This window comes from Cydia amplana, chromosome 3 (assembly GCF_948474715.1).
Source record: "Cydia amplana chromosome 3, ilCydAmpl1.1, whole genome shotgun sequence".
In the NCBI taxonomy this organism is placed as follows: Eukaryota; Metazoa; Arthropoda; class Insecta; order Lepidoptera; family Tortricidae; genus Cydia; species Cydia amplana.
Genome location: NC_086071.1, coordinates 3,264,842 through 3,289,444, shown reverse-complemented (window position 1 = coordinate 3,289,444; position 24,603 = coordinate 3,264,842). Strand labels below are relative to the sequence as shown.

The window sequence follows — 24,603 nt, the reverse complement described above, 5'->3', positions numbered from 1 at the left end:
GACGGACGCATAATATGCCTTGCACTTAACTACTTACATTATTTGTAGATATAATGTAAGTGATTAACTTTATAGTGTTATAAATGATTTATCAACATTTGGATACATACTCGTACCGTACGCAGCACTACAAGAGCCTGGCAGAGCGCGGACGACACACTTCCACGGTAATCAATCCTCATTAGCATCCGCACTGTCAATAATATTGTCACCTTGTTTGTAAATAGTGTCTATATTGAGCCCTGAGGATAATTGCAAAGAATCTGGTATAATTATAGCGGGACTGGAGTCAGTGATCGCAGTGGGCAGGTCGACGTCTGGCGAGAACGCAGTCGCCAGTCACTGACCAGGCTTAGCGGGATATTCCATCCCTAGCCAATGCTATCGTGTAAAGCTAGACGTTAATAACCTCCTTGAGTGCAGCTTGAGGGCGAATAAATTATTAATATTGCTCTAGTAGGTAATGTAACAAGACTCGGAGCTATCACACTTATTAACTGTGCTATTACATTTAAATTCATTGATTACCTGTTTGCCTTTTTGTCGGAAGACCGTTTCATTTAACACTCTGGTTAAAATGATAGGTAGATTGTCTGACTTATTAACTTAATTATCAGGACACATTGTTTGCTATTATATTATATGAGAGTTTTCCACAATACTTAACTGTTAACCTTAGCGAAACTGCTGTACTGTGCTGGTACGGATGGACAAACGAATTTTTTGATTAAACAAGTAGATATTTAAATAAAAGTACCTCACTGCGCTTGTTCGGGCACAGAGGCATATCAAGTTCGTATATTTTCAATGTCAAATTAAGTTGAGGTCTTTGAATTTCGAACACCTAGGTCTCCGGAATCCGGAATAGAAAATATAATTTAACTCTCCCCCCTCGGCCTCCTTGATTTGAATGAATCGTGCAAGACAGAAGGCTGAACTGCAGGACAAATATCGGACACGACCCAATGAGTGTGTTAATAAATATAAAGAGAAACCGCCGAGAGAAAAGCGGCAAGAATCTCGAAGTCAAGCTGGAGGCCAAAAACAGACACCGACTATTTCACGAACAAGATACGTACCAGATGTACAGGCAGCTATTACCTTGACACCCTACACATTTGTATGAACCCTACCTATGTAAACCATCATGACATGTAACTTGGCGTTATAGTAATTTATAGCTAGCATTATGCTGAGTTGGATCAATTTCGTGGTGTACACTTATTATTATTTTTCTTTTCTCGCTGTTGTTGTTGTCTGTACATGGCCGCGGTGTAGTTTTGTGATCGTCACGAATAAAGATATTTTATCTTATCTTATCTTATTTGTATGCAGGTGTGCTAGGCTAATAGTTTATCCTGACTGTACCTTGTCGCTGAAACTGTGGCCGAGTCCCACATATAGGCTACCCCCTGCCGTTCCTCCTTTTATTTGGACTTTTGGAGTTTACCTTTGTACATATTTAAGTTACGAGATTATGTAAGATAGGTACACTAAGCATAACTATTAAATTAAAAATTATGCCAACAAAATCCATTTTATGACAAAAAGGATGCCACAGACAGACAGAGAGACATTGTCGTCACATATAACACCCCTCTTTTTGCGTCGGGGGTTAAAACATAACACTATAGGTAATTAAATTATTTCATGAATAGAACATTTGAACAACGCGTAGAACCCTAAATTTACCTAACGCAAGTAAAGTACATATACCATAATTGTGAGCATTTATTTTTAGATTCATAGGTAAATGTATAGGTACATTGATAAATGACATAGGTATATACATGTGTAGATGTACAAGTAAATAATCTTGATCTTTTCATTAATTGATAACAGGGTACATATTATACAATACCTACTCAACACAATAAAATAAAAATTACAAACTAAAGTTAAAAACCATCATTATTATATTTATAGTATGTATTTTATAAATATGTGGTAGTTTATATATATTTTATTTATTTATGTAATTTATAAGTAGTTTGCTTTTTTTAACTCACTCAATATATTTTCTCTCTCTGCACCAATTGAAGGTAGGTATCTCTGTTTGGCCCTATGGTTGACTGGTAGAGAATGCCATTTGGCATTAAGTCCGCCATTTGTACATTGTTGTATATATTTTGTGCAATAAAGTTTAAATAAAATAAATAAATAAAAACTAAAATTAAAAACTAAACTTAAAAATAGGCTATACTTAAATAGACTATTCTTGATCGTAATTGAGCATTCATCATTTATCATAGTTGATTACTGTTATAGTACCCAATTAACAAAATAAATTTGCCTATTTGTATATTTTATTTGCCTATTTAAAATTAATTATGTGTATACGCAGTTATGAAATCAAGCACATTGATATCTGCGTGTAAATTTTAGGTGTAATATAAATAATTAGGTACGCAATATTAAAACAGATATTATCCGCGGCGCGGCGTGTAGGTACAACTCGTAGCTAAAACAGATATTATCCGCGGCGCGGCGTGTACAACTCGTAGCTAAAACGAAGCACACTCATAGTTAAATAATTGCTAGCCAAGGGATGAAAGGCATCCATTTCTGACGAGATATTCTAGACGGAGTCGTATCTCGTCGCATAATAATTGATTATCATAATATTCATAATACATTATGTTACGCATAAAACTCTTTTCGCATAATTTTTCTCCAGCTGAAACAAAGTATTTTCGAAAATATTTTGCATAGGTTGTGCAGAACAGGGTAGGTTAGGTTAGGTTTCTTTTATAATTTTTCAGAAATGTTAATAGTTTCAGCACAATAACAATTATGTGAAATGAGTTTTATGCGTAACATTACATTATGACATGACAATCAATTATTATGCGACCCAATATGGACCCGTCGGTCTGTCACCAGGCTGTATCTCATGAACCCATGAAGTTATATTTTTTAAACTGGAGCGAGTTGTCACTTTTTTGCCATACTAATTTGAACCTTATCACCGAGACAGAAAGTTGTTCGTACCAGACTAGAGAAAACGGTCCACTTGAGATAGAAAAACCCGAGCCCTGTGTCTCACTCGCACATGTTGCCAATGTTAAAAAGATACCATTATGGTAGAAATTATATCAATAAACTACTGAATTTAATTACCTTCTTATACAATTTTAGTGCTATATTCAGACTACAGTTCTGATATCTTTTAAGTAATTTGTAAATAATTATGATGCCAATATTATTAACTGATTAAACCAAGCGCATACACAGCAAAAAAAACTAAATTTTAGTATGGTAGAAGTTGTAGTAACTTTAAATATTAATTGGTATCCCCAACTTGATGACATTTCTTCAAAACACGTGAATGCGAAATTTCTTAAAAATTGTGAAGAAATGTTGTGTTAAAGGTTGTTGGAGTGAAATAATTGCTAATTGTGGAATATTGTTTCACAAGAAAGCCACAATTATTACATTTTACTATAAAAATACAAGACAACATTGTCAAACTCATTAGGGTGACTATGATGTCGGCACGTTTTGAATCGGTCTCACAGAATTCTTATTAGTTATTATTAACGTAGGTAATGTAAAAGTAAGTTTAACATAATAGGTACCTTATGTCTTTATTTCGGCATGTTTAATTTAAGATTTGTTGTAGAACAATTGAAGGGATGTTTACAAAAACAACATAACTGCTTAGACCGGTTGACACTTTTTTAAGAACATTGTTAATCGTTTCAGGTGTCAACCAGTGTAGTCAGGTATGTTGTTTTTGTAAACATCCCTTCAATTGCCAAAATTTAAAACCAAAGTGCTTAACTCCTTAAACATTAGAGACTCTCATTTATACATAATATTTTGTTAGGTGTGTTAAACTGTTTATATATGACATCGATTCTTTATAGGTAGGACACATTTCCGTCAAGAGAAAAAAGGCACCAACTTTAAAAAAAACGTCATATTTGCTAAACAGATCTTCAATGACGCTTATACTTAAAAAAAACTGAAGTGGACAAAAGGGAAGCCTACCTTTATGAACATACCATGAGTGAGTGCGAAAGAGGCCGACTACATATGAAAAAAAAAACCTGACCACTTAAAATTTCACTTTATTTAGAAAATGACACACCCTACTGATATATTCCATGTTATCCTAATATCCCACATACAGATGTCTTATGGTCACCCTAATTAGAACGAGATGCAGGGCTCTAGTTTGACTTCTCATGTGGACACACTTTTTGGTCAATGTACTCGATCCAGTTTATTAACTCTAAATCCGTGCATGAACCGTATAGCTAGGCAGTTGAAATTTTCACATATGAGTTTTTCTGCAGTTTTTTGCGTAATGGTACCTACTTCGTGCGCGAGTCCGACTCGCACTTGGCCGGTTTTTTTTACCATGAGCAGGATCGATCGTGGATGGGATTATTTATATGGAGTTAGAGAAGCCTAAAAGGGCTAAAGCTATTTGTGAGGGGTCTTTGCCAGAAAGTACCTACTTATGCGTGCCATAGATAGGTAGGTGGACTGTTGTCTGGTTGATTGTGGTGGGTGGGAGTTTACAGAAAATATTAGTGTAGGTACCCAATTAGCGTAAGTAGTTAAGATAAGTTAATCCAGATTATTTGACTTTTACTCGATAGAAAAAAAAACATGCACGAAAGATAAAAATATGCAAAATGCTTCTAAAAATTCGCAATTTTTAAATACATTTTTAAACTTCAGAATCTACAAAACGTCCCCGTTTCTAGGAGTCCACCGTGTCGCTGAAGCAGCTTTGGGTCCATAGGGACGGAAGTTCTCATACAAATTGTAGTCGCAATCAAAATGAAGATAGTGTCTGTTTGACTGGGAACTTTACAACGCCGGGAAGGTATGGGGGATCAGGTTCCTTCGGAAGGGCTATCCGTCAAGGGCCTGAAGCGTGAAGCTGGTGGGAGGAGCGGGGTCAGCGGGTGCGCGGGGCGTGTCGCTCGCGCCGCCCATCGGCGTTATTTAAGCGGCGCGCGCGCACGCGGGCCGGGCAGCCGAAGCCCGCGCACAGTTCCGCCGCGACGCCGATAACCGCGATCTCGGAGTTCGCGCATTTCACCCGGCATCTGTACGGCCTTGGCATCGCCTCCAAACCAGCTTACATTCGTTTCTGCATATAAGGTGAGTGCTTTTGAGGTGCCCTTATTTCATGTGTAAGAATTCTAAGAATTTTCATGAAGTATAAACAGTTTGGAATTTTCTTTAGCAAAATGGTATTCTAAGTTAATAAGTGATATACAAAGTGTGACATTTAAAGCGGTCAGTATGGGAATGGGAAAGTCTTAAACTATAAGACATACGAAGATCTGTTCTTATTAGGAACCATGTCATCGATTTTAGTAGCAAGGAAAACTGCATTGATTCATTTAAAAAAAAACTTGTACCTGTCAGCTCGGGAATCGAACCCGAACGTATTGCAAAATATAACTAACACATTTCACACACTTAACAACAGTTTTCCTTGTTACTGAAATCGATGACATATATATGGTTCCTAAGAACAGATCTTTGTATTGTCTTATACCGCGGTATTCGTAAAACAAGATCCCTTCTAGAGAAGAGAAAGATAGGTACGATATGTACCTACTAGATACCTGGTAATTTAGATTTCAACTAGATATCTTTTGTAACTCAATTCGTGCAACCAATGTCACTTTTACGTTAAATTATCGTATTAAGATCGTTTCAAAATCGTTTTGAGATCTAAAAATACATAACGAGACTTTTTAGACATTGTGGAAATAGTTCAAGAGTATAAATTAATTTTGTATTAAGCAGAAACGTCTGCGAACGATGCTATTAAGCTTCGAAATAAATTAAAAATGGAAAAATTCACTGTCTTGGGTGGGACTTGAACCAACGACCACTGGATCACTAGTACAGTGCTCTGCCATCTGAGCTACCAAGACCGTACCCAATTCAGCGAATATTTCCACCATATATGAGCCCTAGGGAGGCTCATAGCGACATCTACCGTAAGAGTCCTACACTTCTTAAACGGCTACCAGAGTTCCAAATCATATTGGAAATTCACCAGTAACGATGCGCTATCCCATACCAGTTCAAGATTATCTCCAGAATCGCGGAAAGGTCAAATTTGACAAGCTAGATCTCTACAATATCGTTGTCGTATCTTGGTGATGTCTAATAGATATCTAATAGATGTCTAGTTCAAAGTCCGAATCGGGCCCATAGTTTGAGACTTTCCCATTCTGACCGATTTAAATGTTACAGTAATCTGTGTGCAACCTGTATAATTATACCAATACCGGTTATTTTCTATATGCGCGCTTTTTAAGGGGTCGTCCATTAATTAGGTACTTCTTCTTTTTTAGAAAAAATATTTGTGATAGGTATTGTTATTCTTTTGAGAAATAAAAGATCTTTAAACCGAACCTCCTGCTTCATAAGCAGACTAACCGAACTACCGTCTACGCTAGGGGGCCGTTGAAGTAATAAGTAATATAATAAGTTTTACTAATCGGTATTTCGGTAACCGCAACCCCGCTAAGCTACTTAGTTATTTTCATAACAAAAATATTATGAAAACTAGGTACCAGTTTCATATTTGTGCTACATATATACCAGACCGCAGCTTTATACGAACATTATAATTCAGGTCAACATTTTATATAAGTATGTACATAGGTCCCTATTACTTACATAAATAAACAAGTTGTTTACTTACTTGATTTATGGCAACTTACCTTAATTTTTCTACAAAGTGAGACAAAGAAGAAAGTATTGAAGTTTAATTAACGACACTAATACTTTTTTATAAACTAACTAACTTATATAATGAATAATGAAGAGTAACCGCGGTATTCGGAAAACAAGATCCGTTCTAGACTAGAGAACGATACGATATGTACTAGATACGTTGTAGTTTAGATTTCAACTAGTTCTCTTTTGCAGCTCAATTCGGGCAACAAATGTCACTTTTATGTTAAAATATCGTAATAATATCTTGTGGAAATCGTTCAAGAGTATCTCCAGAATCGCACTAATGTCAAATTTGACAGGCAAGATCTTAAACATATCGTTGTCGTATCTGGTGATGTCTAATAGACATCTAATAGATGTCTAGTTTAAAATCCGAATCGGGCCCTAAGTTGTTATTTGATTATGTTTGATTATTTGTCGCTAATGTCGCTATTATATTACGACGGTATAATAATTGATTCCCGCGCTAAATAAAATAACAAACACCTGCCGGCCTAGCCAAGGTGACAATCGCTATCGCTTCGACAACGAAACGCTTTGTGTCTCTCTATCACTCTTCCATATTAGTGCGACAGTGACCGTTGCGTTTCGATCGCTACGGAGCGATAGCGATTGTAACCTTGGCTAGGCCGGCTGGGTGCGTAGCCAACACAGATATAGGTAGCCAACGTAGCGAACGAAACGCAACTGTCACTGTCGCACTAGTGGGGAAGAGTGATAGAGACGCTACGCTACGTTGACTACGAGGAACCCTGGGAACTTATCAAAGATGAGAATTATAGACAGAAAACGAAAATAGTTAACTTATGTTCTCTAAGTAGGTATCAGGGATGTTGCGGATGCTGATTTTTTTACCATCCGCGGATGCGGATGCGGATGTCAAGATAGGTACATAAAAAACGTCAGATATTACATTTTAGTAATTTTGATTTCAAAAAACCGGCCAAGTGCGAGTCGGACTCGCGTTCCAAGGGTTCAAATACAAATACAAATACAAAACTTTATTAATAACACCAAAGTACCGGTTCCGTACATTAAGTACCACCCACGCTTGACTGCTAATTTCTAATAGGTTTTTTGGCTAATGACTAAATTACCTAGCAGTCTAGCACTTACACCGATGCTAAGACGTTCCTGTACCGAACTATTCCACATCCGCATCCGCATTAAATCCGCATCGATTTTATGCGGATGCGGGATGCGGATGTTGAAAATAATGCGGAAGTTCCGCGGTTGCGGATGCGGATGCGGATATTCGCAACATCCCTGGAGGTACCTATATTATTATTACATCCCAGGCCCTTTAGCCTGTGTAAGGATAAGCAAGTAGATAAAGCGGTTCGAATTTAAGTATGTTTCATATAGCTGAGGTACCTGGGGTACGATGACACCCGTCATTTGCATAATACAATTCATAGCCATTATATATAATGCGCCTTTTTTAATACAACATAGACCAACTTAGACGAAATGGAATCATCATCATCATTATCATTTTGAAAGCCACGAAACATCTCTATCTAATTAACGATACTATCTTTGTTACTTGATCCAAGCGCCTGGCAGATGTCTATCGGTGTATGCCAGAGTAACAGGCTAGCAAAGAGGTATCAAGTTTCAACATTGTATACATTTTTCTGGGACTAGCTCTTAGTCTAACAGCGGAACATTCAACTAGGTACTGAGTCAGAATAGGAAGTCATATCAAAGTATAAAAGCTAAGGAGCGGTGAGACACTTCCAATTTATCGGTCAAATGCAATGGTTGTAAATGCATACGAGTCCTAGTCGAGTGAAGTGACTTCATAAGGCGAATCTGCCTGGTACTTGATTGACCCACCGGGCTAAGTTATGATTATTATCAAAAAACTCGCTTAAAATCATAATGTATAACTTCATTTCACAATATTACTAATGGGTATGGCAGGAATAGGCTAGATGACTAATTTTCATTTATAGTATCAATCAATCAGGTTTGTTTTAGGATCAAATGTCTATATGGGACCCATTGCATTAAAGTTAAAGCAATACAAAAGTCAGAAATGATAGTCAAAGTCCGACAGTCGTACTTCACTCGCGAAACGCCCCGAACAAAACTATATATGATCGTGACGTCAAGGTCACAGAGAGTCCATCTTGAATTATGAACAAAACAAGAAAATTGCAATTTTGTCGGTGAAATATTGCGTTTATAGTTGCCATACAATCTTTTTTTAGATAAAATGTGAGGAATCGAATGGTATCCTTTATTATTACGTTTTTGGAAGTTAAAAGTAAAAGCGGCCAAGTGCGAGTCGGACTCGCCCATGAAGGGTTCCGTATTTAGGCGATTTATGACGTATAAAAAAAACTACTTACTAGATCTCGTTCAAACCAATTTTCGGTGGAAGTTTACATGGTAATGTACATCATATATTTTTTTTAGTTTTATCATTCTCTTATTTTAGAAGTTACAGGGGGGGGGGGGACACATTTTACCACTTTAGAAGTGTCTCTCGCGCAAACTATACAGTTTAGAAAAAAATGATATTAGAAACCTCAATATCATTTTTGAAGACCTATCCATAGATACCCCACACGTATGGGTTTGATGAAAAAATTTTTTTTGAGTTTCAGTTCGAAGTATGGGGAACCCCAAAAATTTATTGTTTTTTTTTCTATTTTTGTGTGAAAATCTTAATGCGGTTCACATAATACATCTACTTACTAAGTTTCAACAGTATAGTTCTTATAGTTTCGGAGAAAAGTGGCTGTGACATACGGACGGACAGACAGACAGACAGACAGACATGACGAATCTATAAGGGTTCCGTTTTTTGCCATTTGGCTACGGAACCCTAAAAACGTGCTTTGACGCCATGTCGATTCTAGGAAAACGATTTCATAATATGTACCTATTAGATTGGTAATTAAATAATTACTGCTCGGAAGGTGCAGGCCCTAGTTTACAACAGAGACTCGCGCCTGCAGTCAAACTGTGCAAACAGTTTTGCAGGGAACTGTATTAGATTATAAGTTTATTCCATGTATTAATAATAACATTAATAACAAATAAAAAAAAAAATATCCCATGCGCGATGCGAATATATATACTTCTTGTATGGTATGTACCTACAGTAAGCAAACGTGTATACTTTAATTTAAAACGAAAATTATAAAAACTGTACAGATTACGGTATGATACGGTATGATACAGATATACTGTATTCTCCTATGGGTCCGGTTTAACCTCATTTGTCATAGTTTTGGGTCCGACCAGGAGCGTCAGGGCAAACACTACAAACCAATTTACAAACGCCGACCTAGATTAAAGAGACGCGAAGTGATGAAACGAACAACAACAGAGTAACTGTTGTTGACGTAGATGTTTGACAGGACAAACTCTAAATTGGGGTCGAAGGCAATCGGTCTCGAAAAATCACAATATCCGATGTCACGAACCGACCACCTCTGACATTTATGACCTAGCTGTTACTCTCATTGAGTGGGTAATGGGCAATGTGTGTTCGAAACACGAAAATGTTTTCGCAAGAAAGAGGGATTAAGATGAGATAGTGCGAGTCCGAGGCAAGACATAACCATGTCCACAATTCTTTTCGAAATACCAACCGTCGTTTAGGAAGCGGACATGTAACTCAAGTTGGGAAATGGGGGCTAAATTACTTAAGTTTATGTCTTGGGAAAAGATGTAAATCTATCGGTACGTAATTGGCAATGATATAATGTATGATTAAAGCGTGTGACTGTGCTATTTCGGTTCGAGGTAAGACAATCTGCGTAGGCGGCGGGCACTGGGTTAGGTTACACCTAGGAACAGATGATGAATTGAGGTGTCTCGCCGCTAGAGCACTGACCGCCGCCACTCGCCAATTGGGAGAGCCGACGTTACACTTGACCCCGCAAACTCTTCAATTGTCTTTTGTCCCGAGCTGTGATTTAGGTAGGTATGTACACATGTTTGTTGACTGCTAAGCACCTGTTGCTATGCCCCCTATGGGCCTGCCACGTGTCCCTCCCGTAAAATTTACATACACTCTGACAATATATTACGCATATTTACGGGCTTCGGCCTAAAAATTTTAAAGTACCTAAACCTAAACAACACGTACGGATCATATAGACATACTTGTCTTGTTACTATGCAATACGAGAATCGAACTCTCTAAGGTCTAATGCGCGAATGATCAAGTTATTATTAGCAAGCTGTTAAGTCACAGCACACTGATACCGGTTTTAGCTATTTGTAGACAGGAGTAACAACGTGCCTAAGTAATCGTACCTAGGTATAGGCAGCATGAGAAGCTATAGGTAATGTTATCCGTCTATCGGCACTTAGCAACTTGCTCAACATCTCGGGATCATGTAGGAATCAAGTTTTCTTTGCTCCTAACTAGGGTTGCCAACCGTACTATATTACCTATATAGTATTGTACTATATTTTGGCTCTCTGTACTATATACTTTTGGCAAAATATATAGTACGCTAAAATACTATATTTCCGATTAAACGTACATATATCACACTTATGTTTAGTATTTTATCTAAAAGTACAATTTTTTTTTTTTTAATGTACTATTGTTTTTATGCCTTATTCTGGAAAATACTATATTGCATCAAAACATAGTGGGCAACCCTACTCCTAACGGAGATTGCGCAGCATAATAATGATCACAATTAAATACGTTATATAATCTCGGCTTTGAATATCACCGGCGAATCATACGATTTTCCTCGTCGACATTTCTTCAAGCGAATTACTTAAACGTCTTAAATGGTTAACGTGAACCGTTTAGGTTTAAAGCGTTGATCTGCTCCGTAATGTGAGCCTGTGAGGTAGCGTGCGTTCGAGACAGGGATTCACGTAATTGTTCAATCGAGTGCTGGTGCACCGAGCGAGACGAAGGAGCCTCGGCGTGCACGCGCCCTGCGCGTGTGATCGCTCGCCGCCGCCGCGCCGCCGCGCCGCGGAGACAACACAACACCTCGTTACCCGTGCGGCTCCTGTTCCACCAAACAGTGCGTCGAATGCGTGAGACCCGCCGCCGCGCCGCGCGCACTCGCCAAGCGCCACCGCAGAGCGTAATATTCATGTCTTTATTTGTTAATTTTAACTTCATAATATTGGTAAATAAAAGCATGTATGAATTAAGACTGTAATCTAGTGTATTTCGTATTTACCGGAGTAAAGAGGTAGCGTTATTAAATAAAGGAAAACGACATGACACGGGGTACAGCTTGACAAGCAATTTTAGATGTCTATTGTAGACAACAACTAGTATCCCTCGTAATTCTTGTCGAGCTGTATATTATTGTAAATGTACCTATATATCGCAGTGTATAAAAAAAAACATACTTATCTAAAAGTTGTATCAAAGGGGGAGCTTAACATCAAATATAATGTAATATAACCTATATTCACCAAATACCTATTGAAATCCATATTCAAATGGAACATCTAAAGAAAGAGGAAAGAGACACTCGAAAGAAGTTAACCTTCACAAGCGACGCAATGCAAATGACCTATAAGCAAAACATCGAAGTCTCTGATGCATTGCCCATTACCTACCTCTACTCTAGAGGTCGGATCAATTTTATTTTGTTTTTTCTACTGTAAGGTCCTTAACACAGGATCATCCGTGTCGCATGCAGATGTGGTTAGTACCTATTGATTGCTGCAACGAATTTATTCCTATCTTGCAGAACTAACATTCTCAAAATTTCCGCAATTTCTAGAAACTTTAATTAGAAAGTTCTCATGCAAGTTAGAAAAGTCCCGTTCAGATTAAGGATTATTACTCAATGTTTTTAATTGATGACGACTGTTTCATTTAACATATACGTTACTCATTGGCGTATATTTCTATTAGTCAAAGACATCGAAACTAACTGTAAGAATGTTTGGCAATAAACGTGCAGAAAAAATACCGAGAACATTTCATAGGAACTTTGCAATTTTTGGAAACTCTCGTTGGCACATTGCTAGTTCTATCAAATCTTATGTAAGTAGTACACATATGTAAGAGCTAAAGTCGTTCTTCGTCGTAAATAAATAACGCGACGACAGAACGTCCTCCGACTTATATTACACCAACCGTGATGTAAGCAAAACCGAGCAGTAGGTAGATAGCAAGCATCACCCACCCTACGCTATTCTTGGCATGGCACTTATAAAAAGGAAGAGGCTGATTTGCATTTTTATCAGAGGAAGGTGAAGTCATCATCGTTTTGTTAAACCGTTTAAGAACTTCGTTACTTATTGCTAAATGCATCCGACCGAGAACAAGGAAAGCTCGTTATCAGAACTGACACACAAATAGTATTCTGAATCTAAGTAATAAAACAATTGTATTGTTGTGCTAGTTCTATAAATGGACTGTTCCATATAAAATGGTCGTTGTAAAGTGGTGTTATTTTCCTGTTTACAGCGCGGGACGCTAAGTGGCAATCTAAGATGCAACTGCGCCTGCACTGCACGTGGATACTACCACACTAGTACCTACTCTCGCTATTGGACCCCTGACGTATGCATGCACCGCACCGTGTACAACTTTTAGTTAATGGGCTGGATAACAAGAACACTCCGCGTTTAACAAAGATTATCTACATTGTGCATTTCCACATGTCTGGTCAAATCAGTCACAACACCTGTCTAGGTACCTACAGACCGAGAATAAATTGTAGAAATGTAGGAGAATTAAGAGCGCCACTCAGCTTCAACATCTATCTTTTGACGTATACCTTACGACGTATAATTAAGTGCATTTTTTACGTTTGTAGTTTGATATTTGACGTTTGCTCGTATAGGTAACGGATATTTTCAAGTAGCCCCAAACTTTACAATCGAAAAAATAGAAAGTAGATGCTTACCCATCCTTAAATCAGACTACAATCCGCCAAATTGAAATTTTGGCTAGGTAACCATCATTAAATAGTAGTTTGTGTTACAAGGGATCAAAATTATATATTTCCGTCAAGGGCGTACATTGAATCCTGAGCGTAATGAGGGATTCAAGTGTTAACGCCCAAGACGAAATAATTTTGATACCGTGTGACACATACTGCTTTTCACATCAACTATGAGGAAAATAAAAAATCTTAGTGTTGACACAATCTGATGCTTAAATAGATTATTTAAGCAAAAAAAATAATGTGCAACAAAATGAAAAAATAGTGTGCTAGAACAGAAAAGTGTTACTTTGATCCCTCCTAGCAGGGAGGAAAAGTGCCACTTTGATTCCTCCTAGCAGGGAAAAAAAAGCTCTTTTCCGAAAAGCTGGTGTGAAAATACGTTTTCCCCACACCCGCTCGTACAGGCTCTAGTTATTCGTGAACGACGGATTAGAAAGTTGCATTTCATCCACAAGCGTGGTAGAGAATTACATTCAAATGTTGACTTTTTTCCTGTTATCTTCCGAATTAACTACGTTTTACATTTATAATTTTTATAAATCATGTTTACGAAAATCTCAAAAAAATGCTATTGTTGTGACAAGTCAACTGGTGTTGTCGATCACTATGTTTTCCCTTTAGTTCAATTTTATTTAATTTCATAGCACTGTAGGTAACTCACGAGTTGTTTTTCATTACATAATTAAAGTAGTTAACACAGGTTTAATGAACTACCGAACGTTGCCGCCTGCGGTCCATCGCAAACGATAATACTGCAAAACACGTAGGTTAGTGATGCTAAGAATAGCAGGTACTTTTACGAATACTATAGTTATTTGTTCTAAGTACAAGGGGGAAAAGTTGTTTTTTAATCCTTCGTGCTAATATTGATACCCGAGCTAGCGAAAGATTCCAAAATTGAACCACGAGAATAGCGACTTCGAGGTATTCTGCCGCAGACGCGGCATGACCATGTCAAGGTAGGACGGCGCGACTTAATCGTCAAACGTATTGAGCCTTTCAGCGTGATCTCGTGCAACTGTCAGGCATTCGAAGCACGAATTTGTCTTAAACTTTACTCATCTATCAATGGATCTTTAACTATAGGTAGGTACCTACTCCGTGTTTATTATTAAGTCCGTTTTAATATTCCGCGAATATGACTACACGAATTAGTGTTCGTTGGCTCACTATAAAGAAGAGTGAAGTTCACAATAAGAAGTGGTCCAGTAAAAAACGTAGCTGTGAATTATATGGTATATTTTTTTGCTAATTATGAAGCAGTTTATTTATTTTTGTAATTTAACTACTAAAAAATAAAATAAGTACTAAAATAAGTACTATAAAATAAAATAATATCGATAAATATGAGATTGTTTGAGTTTTCTCATTTTTATTGTAATGTACTTTGTAACTTTTTGAACAGTACACTTTGATAATATTTGTTGGCCGTTTTCTACAATGCCACAAATGAAGTTCCAGTTTTATAACTTTTTTATGCTTTTAAGAACATCGTCTAACGAATAAGCTATTCCAATAAACTGGAATTTATCTTGGGTAGTTATAGGAAGTCTCTCCAATCTAACCTACTTATGACAGAGGTTTTTCTATGGAAGACAAATCTCTGTAAAAATGGCAAATATACAAAAGTAGAAATTCCATGAAACTACCTCAAAGTGAAGTCAAATAAAAAAAGTTTTTCACCACACCAGCTCGGAAAGGCTTACTTTGCACTTCAAAAACTGATAGCATAGTTGCATTTTATTCACATGTGAGGCAAAGTAATCAAATGCTAATTTTGAGTTGTTTTCTTGTGTTTGCTGGTAGAACTGACTTTTAAATCAAATAATTATTATATACAACGAAAAATAATTTAATAATGTATTAATTCGCTTATCAAACTTATAGAAAAAACGATGTGCATGAGAAATACCTTATAATTTCCTTCAAAAGACACTGTTCAAAAAGTGTCATAAGAGATGTACCTATAATATAAAACGCGAAAACTCTAATTCACCCTTTTATATTAAATACGAATGTATTTAATTGTAAAGAATATAGTATCTACAGATCACTATAGAAATAAACTGCTTACAAATTATTACAAAATAAAAAATCCACATAATGTGCTGCTACTTTTTTTCCGGACCACTTAGATAGGTACAAAATTAAGATGATATCAATTGTTTACAATATTAAAACAACAGCGCGGCATTAGTCAACAGCGTGAAGCAATCGTGCTCCGAGCCTCCGACCTGAGCGTCAACTATTCAAAATAAAACAAGTAGTGGGAATCGAACTTTGTACAGATCACTCTCGCATCGTTTACTGCAACTGATAAACTGCACCGATGCCGGTACCGGTAGTTTATAATTTACATAAAGTAGTGTACTTAAAATCATCATCTTCCTCGCGTTGTCCCGGCATTTTGCCACGGCTCATGGGAGCCTGGGGTCCGCTTGGCAACTAATCCCAGGAACTGACATAGGCACTAGTTTTACGAAAGCGACTGCCATCTGACCTACCAACCCAGAGGGTGCACCGAAAAGCGACTGGTAGATATCAAATGATATTTCGTATATAAGTTCCGAAAAACTCATTGGTACGAGCCGGGGTTTGAACCCGCGACCTCCGGATTGCAAGTCGCACGCTCTTACCGCTAGGCCACCAGCGCTCTTTTTTTTTAAGTAAAGAAAGAAAGAAAGTAGTGTACTTAAAATATTTAATAAAATAATGTGATTTGTTCCCAAGTGGCACCGATGGATACCAATCGTCTTATCAATCAAAAACAGATCATTGATTACACACATTATCGGTAAAGTGCATTTTCACTTCCAAAACAATACACTTAGGAAATGAAACGAGTATTTCTAGGGATCCGATTCCTGGGCGTAGCCGGCTCGGGTTACCGCCACCCTTCACTATAAAAGCGGCCGCTGCTCGGATTACGTACATTCGATATTCAGTATTTAACATGTTATATCTGCAAAAAGGACTACGCTTCAAGCTTATGGCTTAGTGTTGTTCCTGAAAGAGACTAGGTAAGGATCTTAGAGCTTACGACGATTCACGGTGTGGGCTCTTAACTTAAGGGTCTGTATTTGTCCCTTAACTTGCCAGCAATGTGAATTTTTGTTACCCCACACTAGGGTCTTTTGAGCGTCGGGGTCTAGTTAGCGCTTCGGAAATGGCGTCGCTGAGCAGTTGCGCCAACGTTGCGTCGAATAGCATGCCATAGAGTTGACTAGACGCCGACTCTTGACTCCGCTGCAAGTTGCAAGCGTGGCGGCGGTGTCTGCGAACTGTACGCTTATTTGCCACCGCGTCATGGAATAAAAAATGTCTTGTTTTCTGATAGAACATTTTTTATGATTTATACGGGGCATACTTAAACCCCGAATTTGCAAGTATTTTTAAAACGTATCCGGTCGTTTAAAAATTATCCCGGCGTGTCGTCCTTTTGGCCAGTGCTCGTAGTCACGGAAACGATTGAGAACGATAGGTATGCACGATACAATCAGTTCAAATTGTCATCTATGAATAACTTTAGCGGCTACCGAAGACTAATGTATGTGTATTGTTCCAGCTGTAGCAGCATGCTTATCAACTGTGCGGTGCTTTTGCTGACGGCGTGGACACTGCAGCCCGCTGATGCCGCTACGGCCGCCAGCGTCAAGCTGTGCGGACGCAAGCTCAGTGACATTATGAGCAGGGTTTGCCACGTCTACAATAGCCCGTCCTGGGGTGACCCCACAGGTTAGATGATTAATGAAATAAGTACATTTTTTTCTGGCTTTTACTCCCTGCAATTTTGCACAGGGTGAATTTACATTGTCTGTCAGTGTCGTGCTTCGTCCGCAGGTCAGATTAACTAAACTTGACCTATGATATGATCAATGAAAAACATAATTATATTTACTACTTGAATGTGATAGCAAATCACTTAAAATTTTATTGCGAATGTCAACAACTTCAGAAGCGGTTTTGCATCAACATCATACAAAGCCTCTAAAGATCACTGTGTATTAAAATTGTCTCGAAAAATATTAATATCAGTTTAATTTTCCGATTTTCAAAACACAAACTAAAATTAAACGCGATTTATTTTATCAATACTCAAAATTTCTGTCTAAACTTCTGTGGCTTTTCGCAGTGTTTATTTTAAGGATTTGTTGTTGTTGGTCGACCTTACCATGGCAATAAATAAAATACAGGAAGCGAATCATCGCATCGTAAATAGAGTCGAATGCAGGCATACCCACGCGTCCTTCTAACTTCTAACAACGAAACGGATGACATGCAACTTTGAACGGGCTAGCATACTTTTACAAATGCATAATAAAATTATGCTTAGGAATTGCTTCTTTATGTGTGTCCACATAGACAGGCAAAAGTACCCCTTTCTAGCGCGCTTAAAAAAAGTAGGTAAATGAGCTTAGATAACATTTTAATTAAATATAGAATTATAACTGAACTTTAACACAACCGACAAAAAACCGAAAGAGACATTGTAATGAAATGACACAGACGCGTGCTACGAAGGAATATTCGAAATGATAAATATATACTATTTTAACCCGTGGAGCGCCCTAACAAGACACGTGTGCTAGTAACTAGTATATAGGAGTTCCATACTACGGTAATTCTGGGCGCTCCAGGGGATATACACTACTCATCCCTATTATAGCCACATAACGGTCTCAAGTCCTCGACACAGGAGGACTATATAATTCTAGAAATTTGTTATGTATATACATAGTAAAATTACTAATTAATTAAATACCTACGTCTTAAAATTAGTAATTAGTTATAATAATTTTGTACACGAGCCGTTAATAATCATAATATCTATCATCCGCGAAGCAACAGCGTTATCGATAGGTGTCCATCCGAGTAAGGTTAACTCTAATGGCTCGAAACGACATTGTCATTATTGTCAACAACATTATCTCACGCCAAAATTGTGCTAATTATTGCAATTCAATTAATTGTCAGCAAAGAAACTTTGAACTGTCGTTTAAGGTGATAAAGTCCGGGTAACCTAAAACAGTCAGCAAACAATTACATAGCATACCTACATAATTTACATAATACAGTACAAAATTGTAAAGCGTAGATTAAATATTAAACGTGACTTAATTAAAAACATCTGAGCAAGTTTTGATAGGTAATAATATATAATATAATAGATCCGGCTAAGTATTTTTGCACTCGTACAGTTTGTTTACTGCGAAGTAAAGAAACGATGCCCACCAGGCTCATAATACCTACTTATAATTATTATGTAAGTCTTGTAAGGTGACTTAAAGGAAATCTTTATTAATTATATTATAATACTTACTATAAATAATTACCTTTAGGCTACTGTATAGGTACCTACGGCTGATACAGTATTTATATAGAATAAACTTATCGTGGTTGTATACTGTATCTAATTATGCGATACTATATACGTTTTTATCGCAGAATTATTGACCTTTTGATTGTTTATGTCTGGAATAAATAGGTAAACATATGGGTCATACACATTTTGGTGTATGCTCAACTCGTTCGCGTCTTTCCGGTAGACATCGCAAAGTTAAGAGAATCAAAAGCTAAATTTAGCACCCTTACAGGCGGGATATTTTTTTCAATACCTACTGAGACTCAAATAAGGAAAACGTGATATATATGCACCAGGGCCATTAACTTTTGATGTTTTATTAAATTGTACAACGGGTATCTACGCGATTAAGTCCCGTTGTACAATTTAATAATGTGTAAAAATCGTGAAAGTTTAAATCAGTGTTTTGATGTTTTGTCCACAGAAGTGACCTTTTCCTGAAATGTGTTTGACCTAGTAGTAAGTTACAGAGATTCTCCGAGTAGACGCATTGTACAGTCACACAGTCAGCAGTCGGGTGTCCGAAATGATTTTGACGCGCTCTTACCTATTTCTTTGACAACAAAGTTGTGTTTAGACAATTTTAAGCACCTGACCCGCTTAGGTAGTTCTACATACCTTTACGTACATAGACATTAACTGACTTCGTCTGCGACGACGATGATAATGATGATCGATAAAACCTATCTTATGTCAAGTCCCATAAACTACTATTAAACCACTGTTGTTTTTCCAGTAGTAGAGCAGCCGGGCATGCGTCGGAAGAGACAGGCCGGCATCGCGGACCAATGCTGCACCTTCGGGTGCACATGGGAGCAGCTCAACGAATACTGCGCGATCAGTTCTAAGTAAGTTACATACAATGCATAAGGTGAACAACTAAGTAGGTTAATATTGAAATACGTAATAGTTTTAGATTGATATTGGTAGGTTCAGGACATTCATGAAATAAGTTTAAAAGTTCTGGCATTTTTTACAATCATCATATTAGGTATTATGTAGAGGTTTAACAAAGACAAAAAATACTAAAATAGGTGTATGAAAAATACGTGTATATTTTTTACGTGCCACAAGGTGTCTAGTTATCTATGGGCCTCTACAAATAATAATACGAACTTTATAATTGGATACGATTTGCTTTATATTGCGGCATCTGATCGATCGATTGAATTCATTGCACCTACTGAGCCGGCAATGTAGACGCCCTATAGAAACGCTTCTTATTGCTGTTCAGTTCGGAGTCGGCGTTGAGCGAGCTGGAGGCCCACATGCTGGAAACGCGAGGCACGGAGCACAAGCGCGAGGCGGAGCGGCAGGCCGCGCCGGAGACGCCGCCCGAGGTGGGAGGCCGAAGTCGCGGGTACGGGCGCAGGAGGGGCCGCTGTTGGTGCCGGCGCAAGCGGCGCACGGGCCAACCGCGTACTCTCATCGGTAACATGGTGTGTCTGTTCTTCATCACTCACTTGTTCTCTATCTTAGACGGGGCCTAGACCAGTCACAATAAGTAGTTTATTGAATACCTACGCCAATCGAAACTTTAAGTAGGTATGTAAAAAAAGACGTGACTTTTCGTCGCATCTGTTATCCCGATACATTTTTACTTTTCGATTCGCGTTTGACGATAAACGTTTGTCACGTTGGTTACGAACCCAGACACGAACAGACTGATAAAGATGTTGTCTTCATACAACGTTGCGTTCGGACGACTCGCATAGAGTTTCACTCATCCAGTACCTACTTACATAATATATATATATGAGACTTATTTTGTGGATGCGCTCTTGCTTTTTATTTCAAAGGAACTCGAACGCAACAAAGTACGTAAGTATAAATGAATAATAGTTCAATTAGTCTTTTTTCTACTGTTTTTTCTTAATAGTTTTTTGTTTCTAATTATACTAATACCTACTATTATTTTAGCGTTATTTACGTGCGTTAGCGTGTTTCTAAATTGATTAAGTAAAGAGTTTTAAAATACTAGATTTTAACATTATTTGTGACATTCCATGCCTAAAGGGTTCTTGTGCTCCATGGTCATAAAAGGATCCTGTGGGCATGGAACGTCACGTTTGATTAAGTAGAGAACAATGAGACGATGAACACTAACAATTCATTATTAATGCTTTGCATGTCGGGCTGACTAAAACCGTCACGTAACAAACTCGTCACAAAGCACGTATGAGCTCCGTGTCTGAGGGCCTACCGCGAACCACGTTCGACGTGTTACCCCCCTGTGACACTTACGTACGAATTTACAAGTGCGACAGAGAGGCAACACGTCGAACGTGGTTCGCGGTAGGCGCTCTGACGTGAGACTATCTGTACTGCGGAGCTCGTTCGCGGCTCACTTGGCACGCCTCTCATATTGCCATTATCAGTATTATCATTATCACTCATCGATGAGCACTTTGTCTTTCGATATCTATCAATATGCATTGGGAACTTTAGACGTAAGTAACGTTAAACCACACCGAACTATAGTCCAGTACCCTTACCACGAGTTTGACACCGCCATATTCGCCAGCGACTGCGTAAACTAACGTGCATCGCTCTCATACCTACTGACATTGGTGCAAGTGAGATAGATGCACTACGTTTTAGTTCACAGTGAAAACTCATGGTAGGGTACTTACAGTAGTACAATTATGGTCCACTAGTTCAACACGTAATTAAGTTAAGTATCAATACAATCTTCTCTTTTGTGTTGCCTAATTATTTTCTTCCATTTATGAAAATATTTTGCCTTGAACGAAGATATCTATCCGAGTTAGTTTTGGATCATAGTTGAAGCTCTTACACTAGGTACGGGTGGTTTTACGATACCTAAGAAAGTACTTTCTTTATTTGAATTAAAGTTTCTTATATTGGATTTATAATAATTTAATAATAAATGCACTTAAGAGGAAAGGGTACGACACCGCTTCTCCATACAAACGTAGTCCCAATTTTCCTCTCTACGATATTAACATTATTGAATATATTTTGACACAATTTGATGTACATTGACCATAGCTATGCCCCCCTCCTTCGTTTAACTTTTTTCGATTTTTTTTATTACTGTAAGAGTAGGGGCAAAAAACAATGCTAAAAAAATCCTAAAAAAATGCTCCTTATTAATCATTAAAAATTCGACGAAAAATCAAACGAAGCTGTGGTTGATATATATCAAATTGTGACAAAATATTTTCAATAATGTTAATTATCAAGAAAGGAAAATGGGGACAGCGTTTGTATGGAAAGGCGGTTTCGGGGCGGTCGTCCACTTTCGTCTTAATGTCATAGGGCACAATCAAGCGCTGCAAACATTTTTTCCCATTGATTGCACAATAAATTGCATACAAACAGTTCATTTTTACGATTCAATAAAGTTAACAAAGTGATACGTCGGCAGGATTTTATTTCAGGGAGGTGCATCAGTAAAATATCCCGCACAGATCAGAGTCTATCTCACACTATAGAGCTGTAAATGAATCGAGTCTATTAGCTATTATCTGTACTGAAAAATAAAACTCTAAAAATGATACTCGGATACCAGCTGCAGCAGCGTTGATAGCAACGCTTGCACAGTGTTACATATCTGCGGCGTTGACGCGGGCGACTTCACTGTAAATTTCCCTGAAAAAGTGAATGACGGATTGAATAATTGAATATATTTAACGGTCTAATCAAGAAAATTTACCGTGACATCTTCGTCCGCGTTATCATCAGTCGCCATTATTCTATGTTGTTCAATTATCTCCCTCCCTCCCGGCGCCCGTTATGCCAAGCCGAAACCAAAGACTAACGTTTTTCCGTAATTGTTTTAGATACGAAACCAAGTCAATAACAGACCAGAGCCCGTCGTGGGAACCGTGTCCCCAGTGCTGACGTGGGGCCGCACGCTCAACACCGACCTGCCCTCCATGGAGCGCGACCGCTACAACTACATCGCCGTCAACTCTTAAAAAACATCGCTATAAACACTAGAGATTTAACTTGTCAGAGCTAATTGGAAGCTAGCGACGAAACTGGACGCGACTGGTACATGCGTCTCAATAAGCTAGCCACGACACATTGACGTGTCGCCCCGTGCGAAGTTTTTTCACCACTACAGGGAAACCCATGGTGTCGGCTACCGCGTAGCGCTACGACCGTAGCAGTGAATGAGTTATAAAATGGGCTGCCTGTAGTGCCTGATTTAAAAATACAACGTGTTGCAGTCAAGCAAAGTTTTATGCCGGTGTCATACAAATATTTAGGTAAATATGGGATAATCATTTAGATTATTTAATTATATTTTCCTAGTGGAAGTTGGGTTGACTTCCGAATTATAATGGTACGGTATGACGTATTATAATTAGACCGTATCAAAGCCTGACAAATGTCAGTGTTCAATTCTTGAGTGCCTATTCGGTTCACTTTTGCTGTATTATGGCACCAACCCAACATTAGGGTGAGCATCTGCCGCAGATGAACCCACCGGTGTGTTTCTGTTGGTATTCATATAGGGGGCGTGCGAGTTGGAGGGTCTGCCATCTTGTGGCCTGAATCGGATACATAAACCGTACGCCAAAGCCAGTGCTGCCCTCTACAGTTCAAGAATGTTTTCTTGTGCATTGTCTACCATCTTGTGGGCTACATTGGAAGCTTGAATTTGACATTAACACTTCGCGTTAACAAACAGGGGGCTACTGTGTTTCCCCCTTCACTCTTCACGCTCCCTATTGTTTGGTGCATGGCGCATGCTTTGCGCTTTGACAGTGAACCGAATGTACAGTCGGCCAAAAACGTGGTCTACCACCCTACGGTTGAGGTTCGTTTGAACGTCATGAGAGAACAAGGTCGATTTGACATGAATGTCAGTGACAATTGTCAACCTTAGCGATCGTTAGATCTCGCAGAAACTTTTGTCAAAACTAGTAGACCACTTTCTTGGCCCACTGTACCTATATATACATATTTAGCTAATATTGAAAAAATATTTCAACAGTAAATACATGTTTGAAGGGTGCGTGATAAAACAGTACCTAGGTACCTAGCAATTAGCTTGTAAAATTGTAGATAATAAAAATATTCTAATAAGTAAAGATAGAACCGCCACCTAGAAATATAATTTTAATGCAATTGATTCGCTAGTAGGTAAGTAGATCTTAGTTATTATTTTTATATTATATAATTCTTTACAAAACTTTTAAATTATCAAAATCAGTAATTTTAATATCAAATGGAATTTTACAATAGGCACTATAGCTATCGTAAATAAAATAAAAGATAATCCATTCCAAATGACTACCGCCTTGAGTATGAAAATCTGGGGGCACAGCAGTGCCCCCGCCAAGTTGAGCAAAACAAAGAGGCGGCCGTACCATCCTTTTCTCGAAGCGATTCAGGCCATTTTCGACTTCCTGTAATTTTGTGCAGGCTGAAGCTAGAACCCTGAATTTTCAGTGACATATAGGGCTTAACATGCTTTAGATATATTTTCAAAAACATTAAATATGAACTTGTAGTTTAAGAATTATTGTACGTCAAAGTTCCTTAGTTTCGACATTGACACACTCACCCACTCACTCACTCACCTAGGTACGATCATCATAATTCTAAGGTACTTCTAGCATACCCACAAGCTTC

The 24,603-nt window shown here is 38.1% G+C and overlaps 1 protein-coding gene across 3 annotated transcripts; it reads left to right on the top strand.

Moving 5' to 3' along the window:
• The first annotated feature begins 4,908 nt into the window (after positions 1-4,908).
• LOC134662883 (insulin-like growth factor I) lies at positions 4,909-23,005 on the top strand. 3 transcript variants are annotated; one of them, XM_063519191.1, is made up of 5 exons: positions 4,909-5,121; positions 17,197-17,366; positions 19,730-19,841; positions 20,228-20,432; positions 22,800-23,005. In XM_063519191.1, the coding sequence occupies exons 2-5, from the start codon at positions 17,207-17,209 to the stop codon at positions 22,935-22,937; spliced, it is 615 nt and encodes a 204-aa protein (XP_063375261.1). In that variant the 5' UTR covers positions 4,909-5,121; positions 17,197-17,206; the 3' UTR covers positions 22,938-23,005. The 3 variants fall into 3 exon arrangements, with proteins under 3 accessions (XP_063375261.1, XP_063375262.1, XP_063375263.1); XM_063519192.1 differs by having other exon boundaries at positions 4,911-5,121; positions 19,733-19,841; XM_063519193.1 differs by having other exon boundaries at positions 4,924-5,121; positions 20,228-20,333.
• The last annotated feature ends 1,598 nt before the right edge of the window (positions 23,006-24,603 follow it).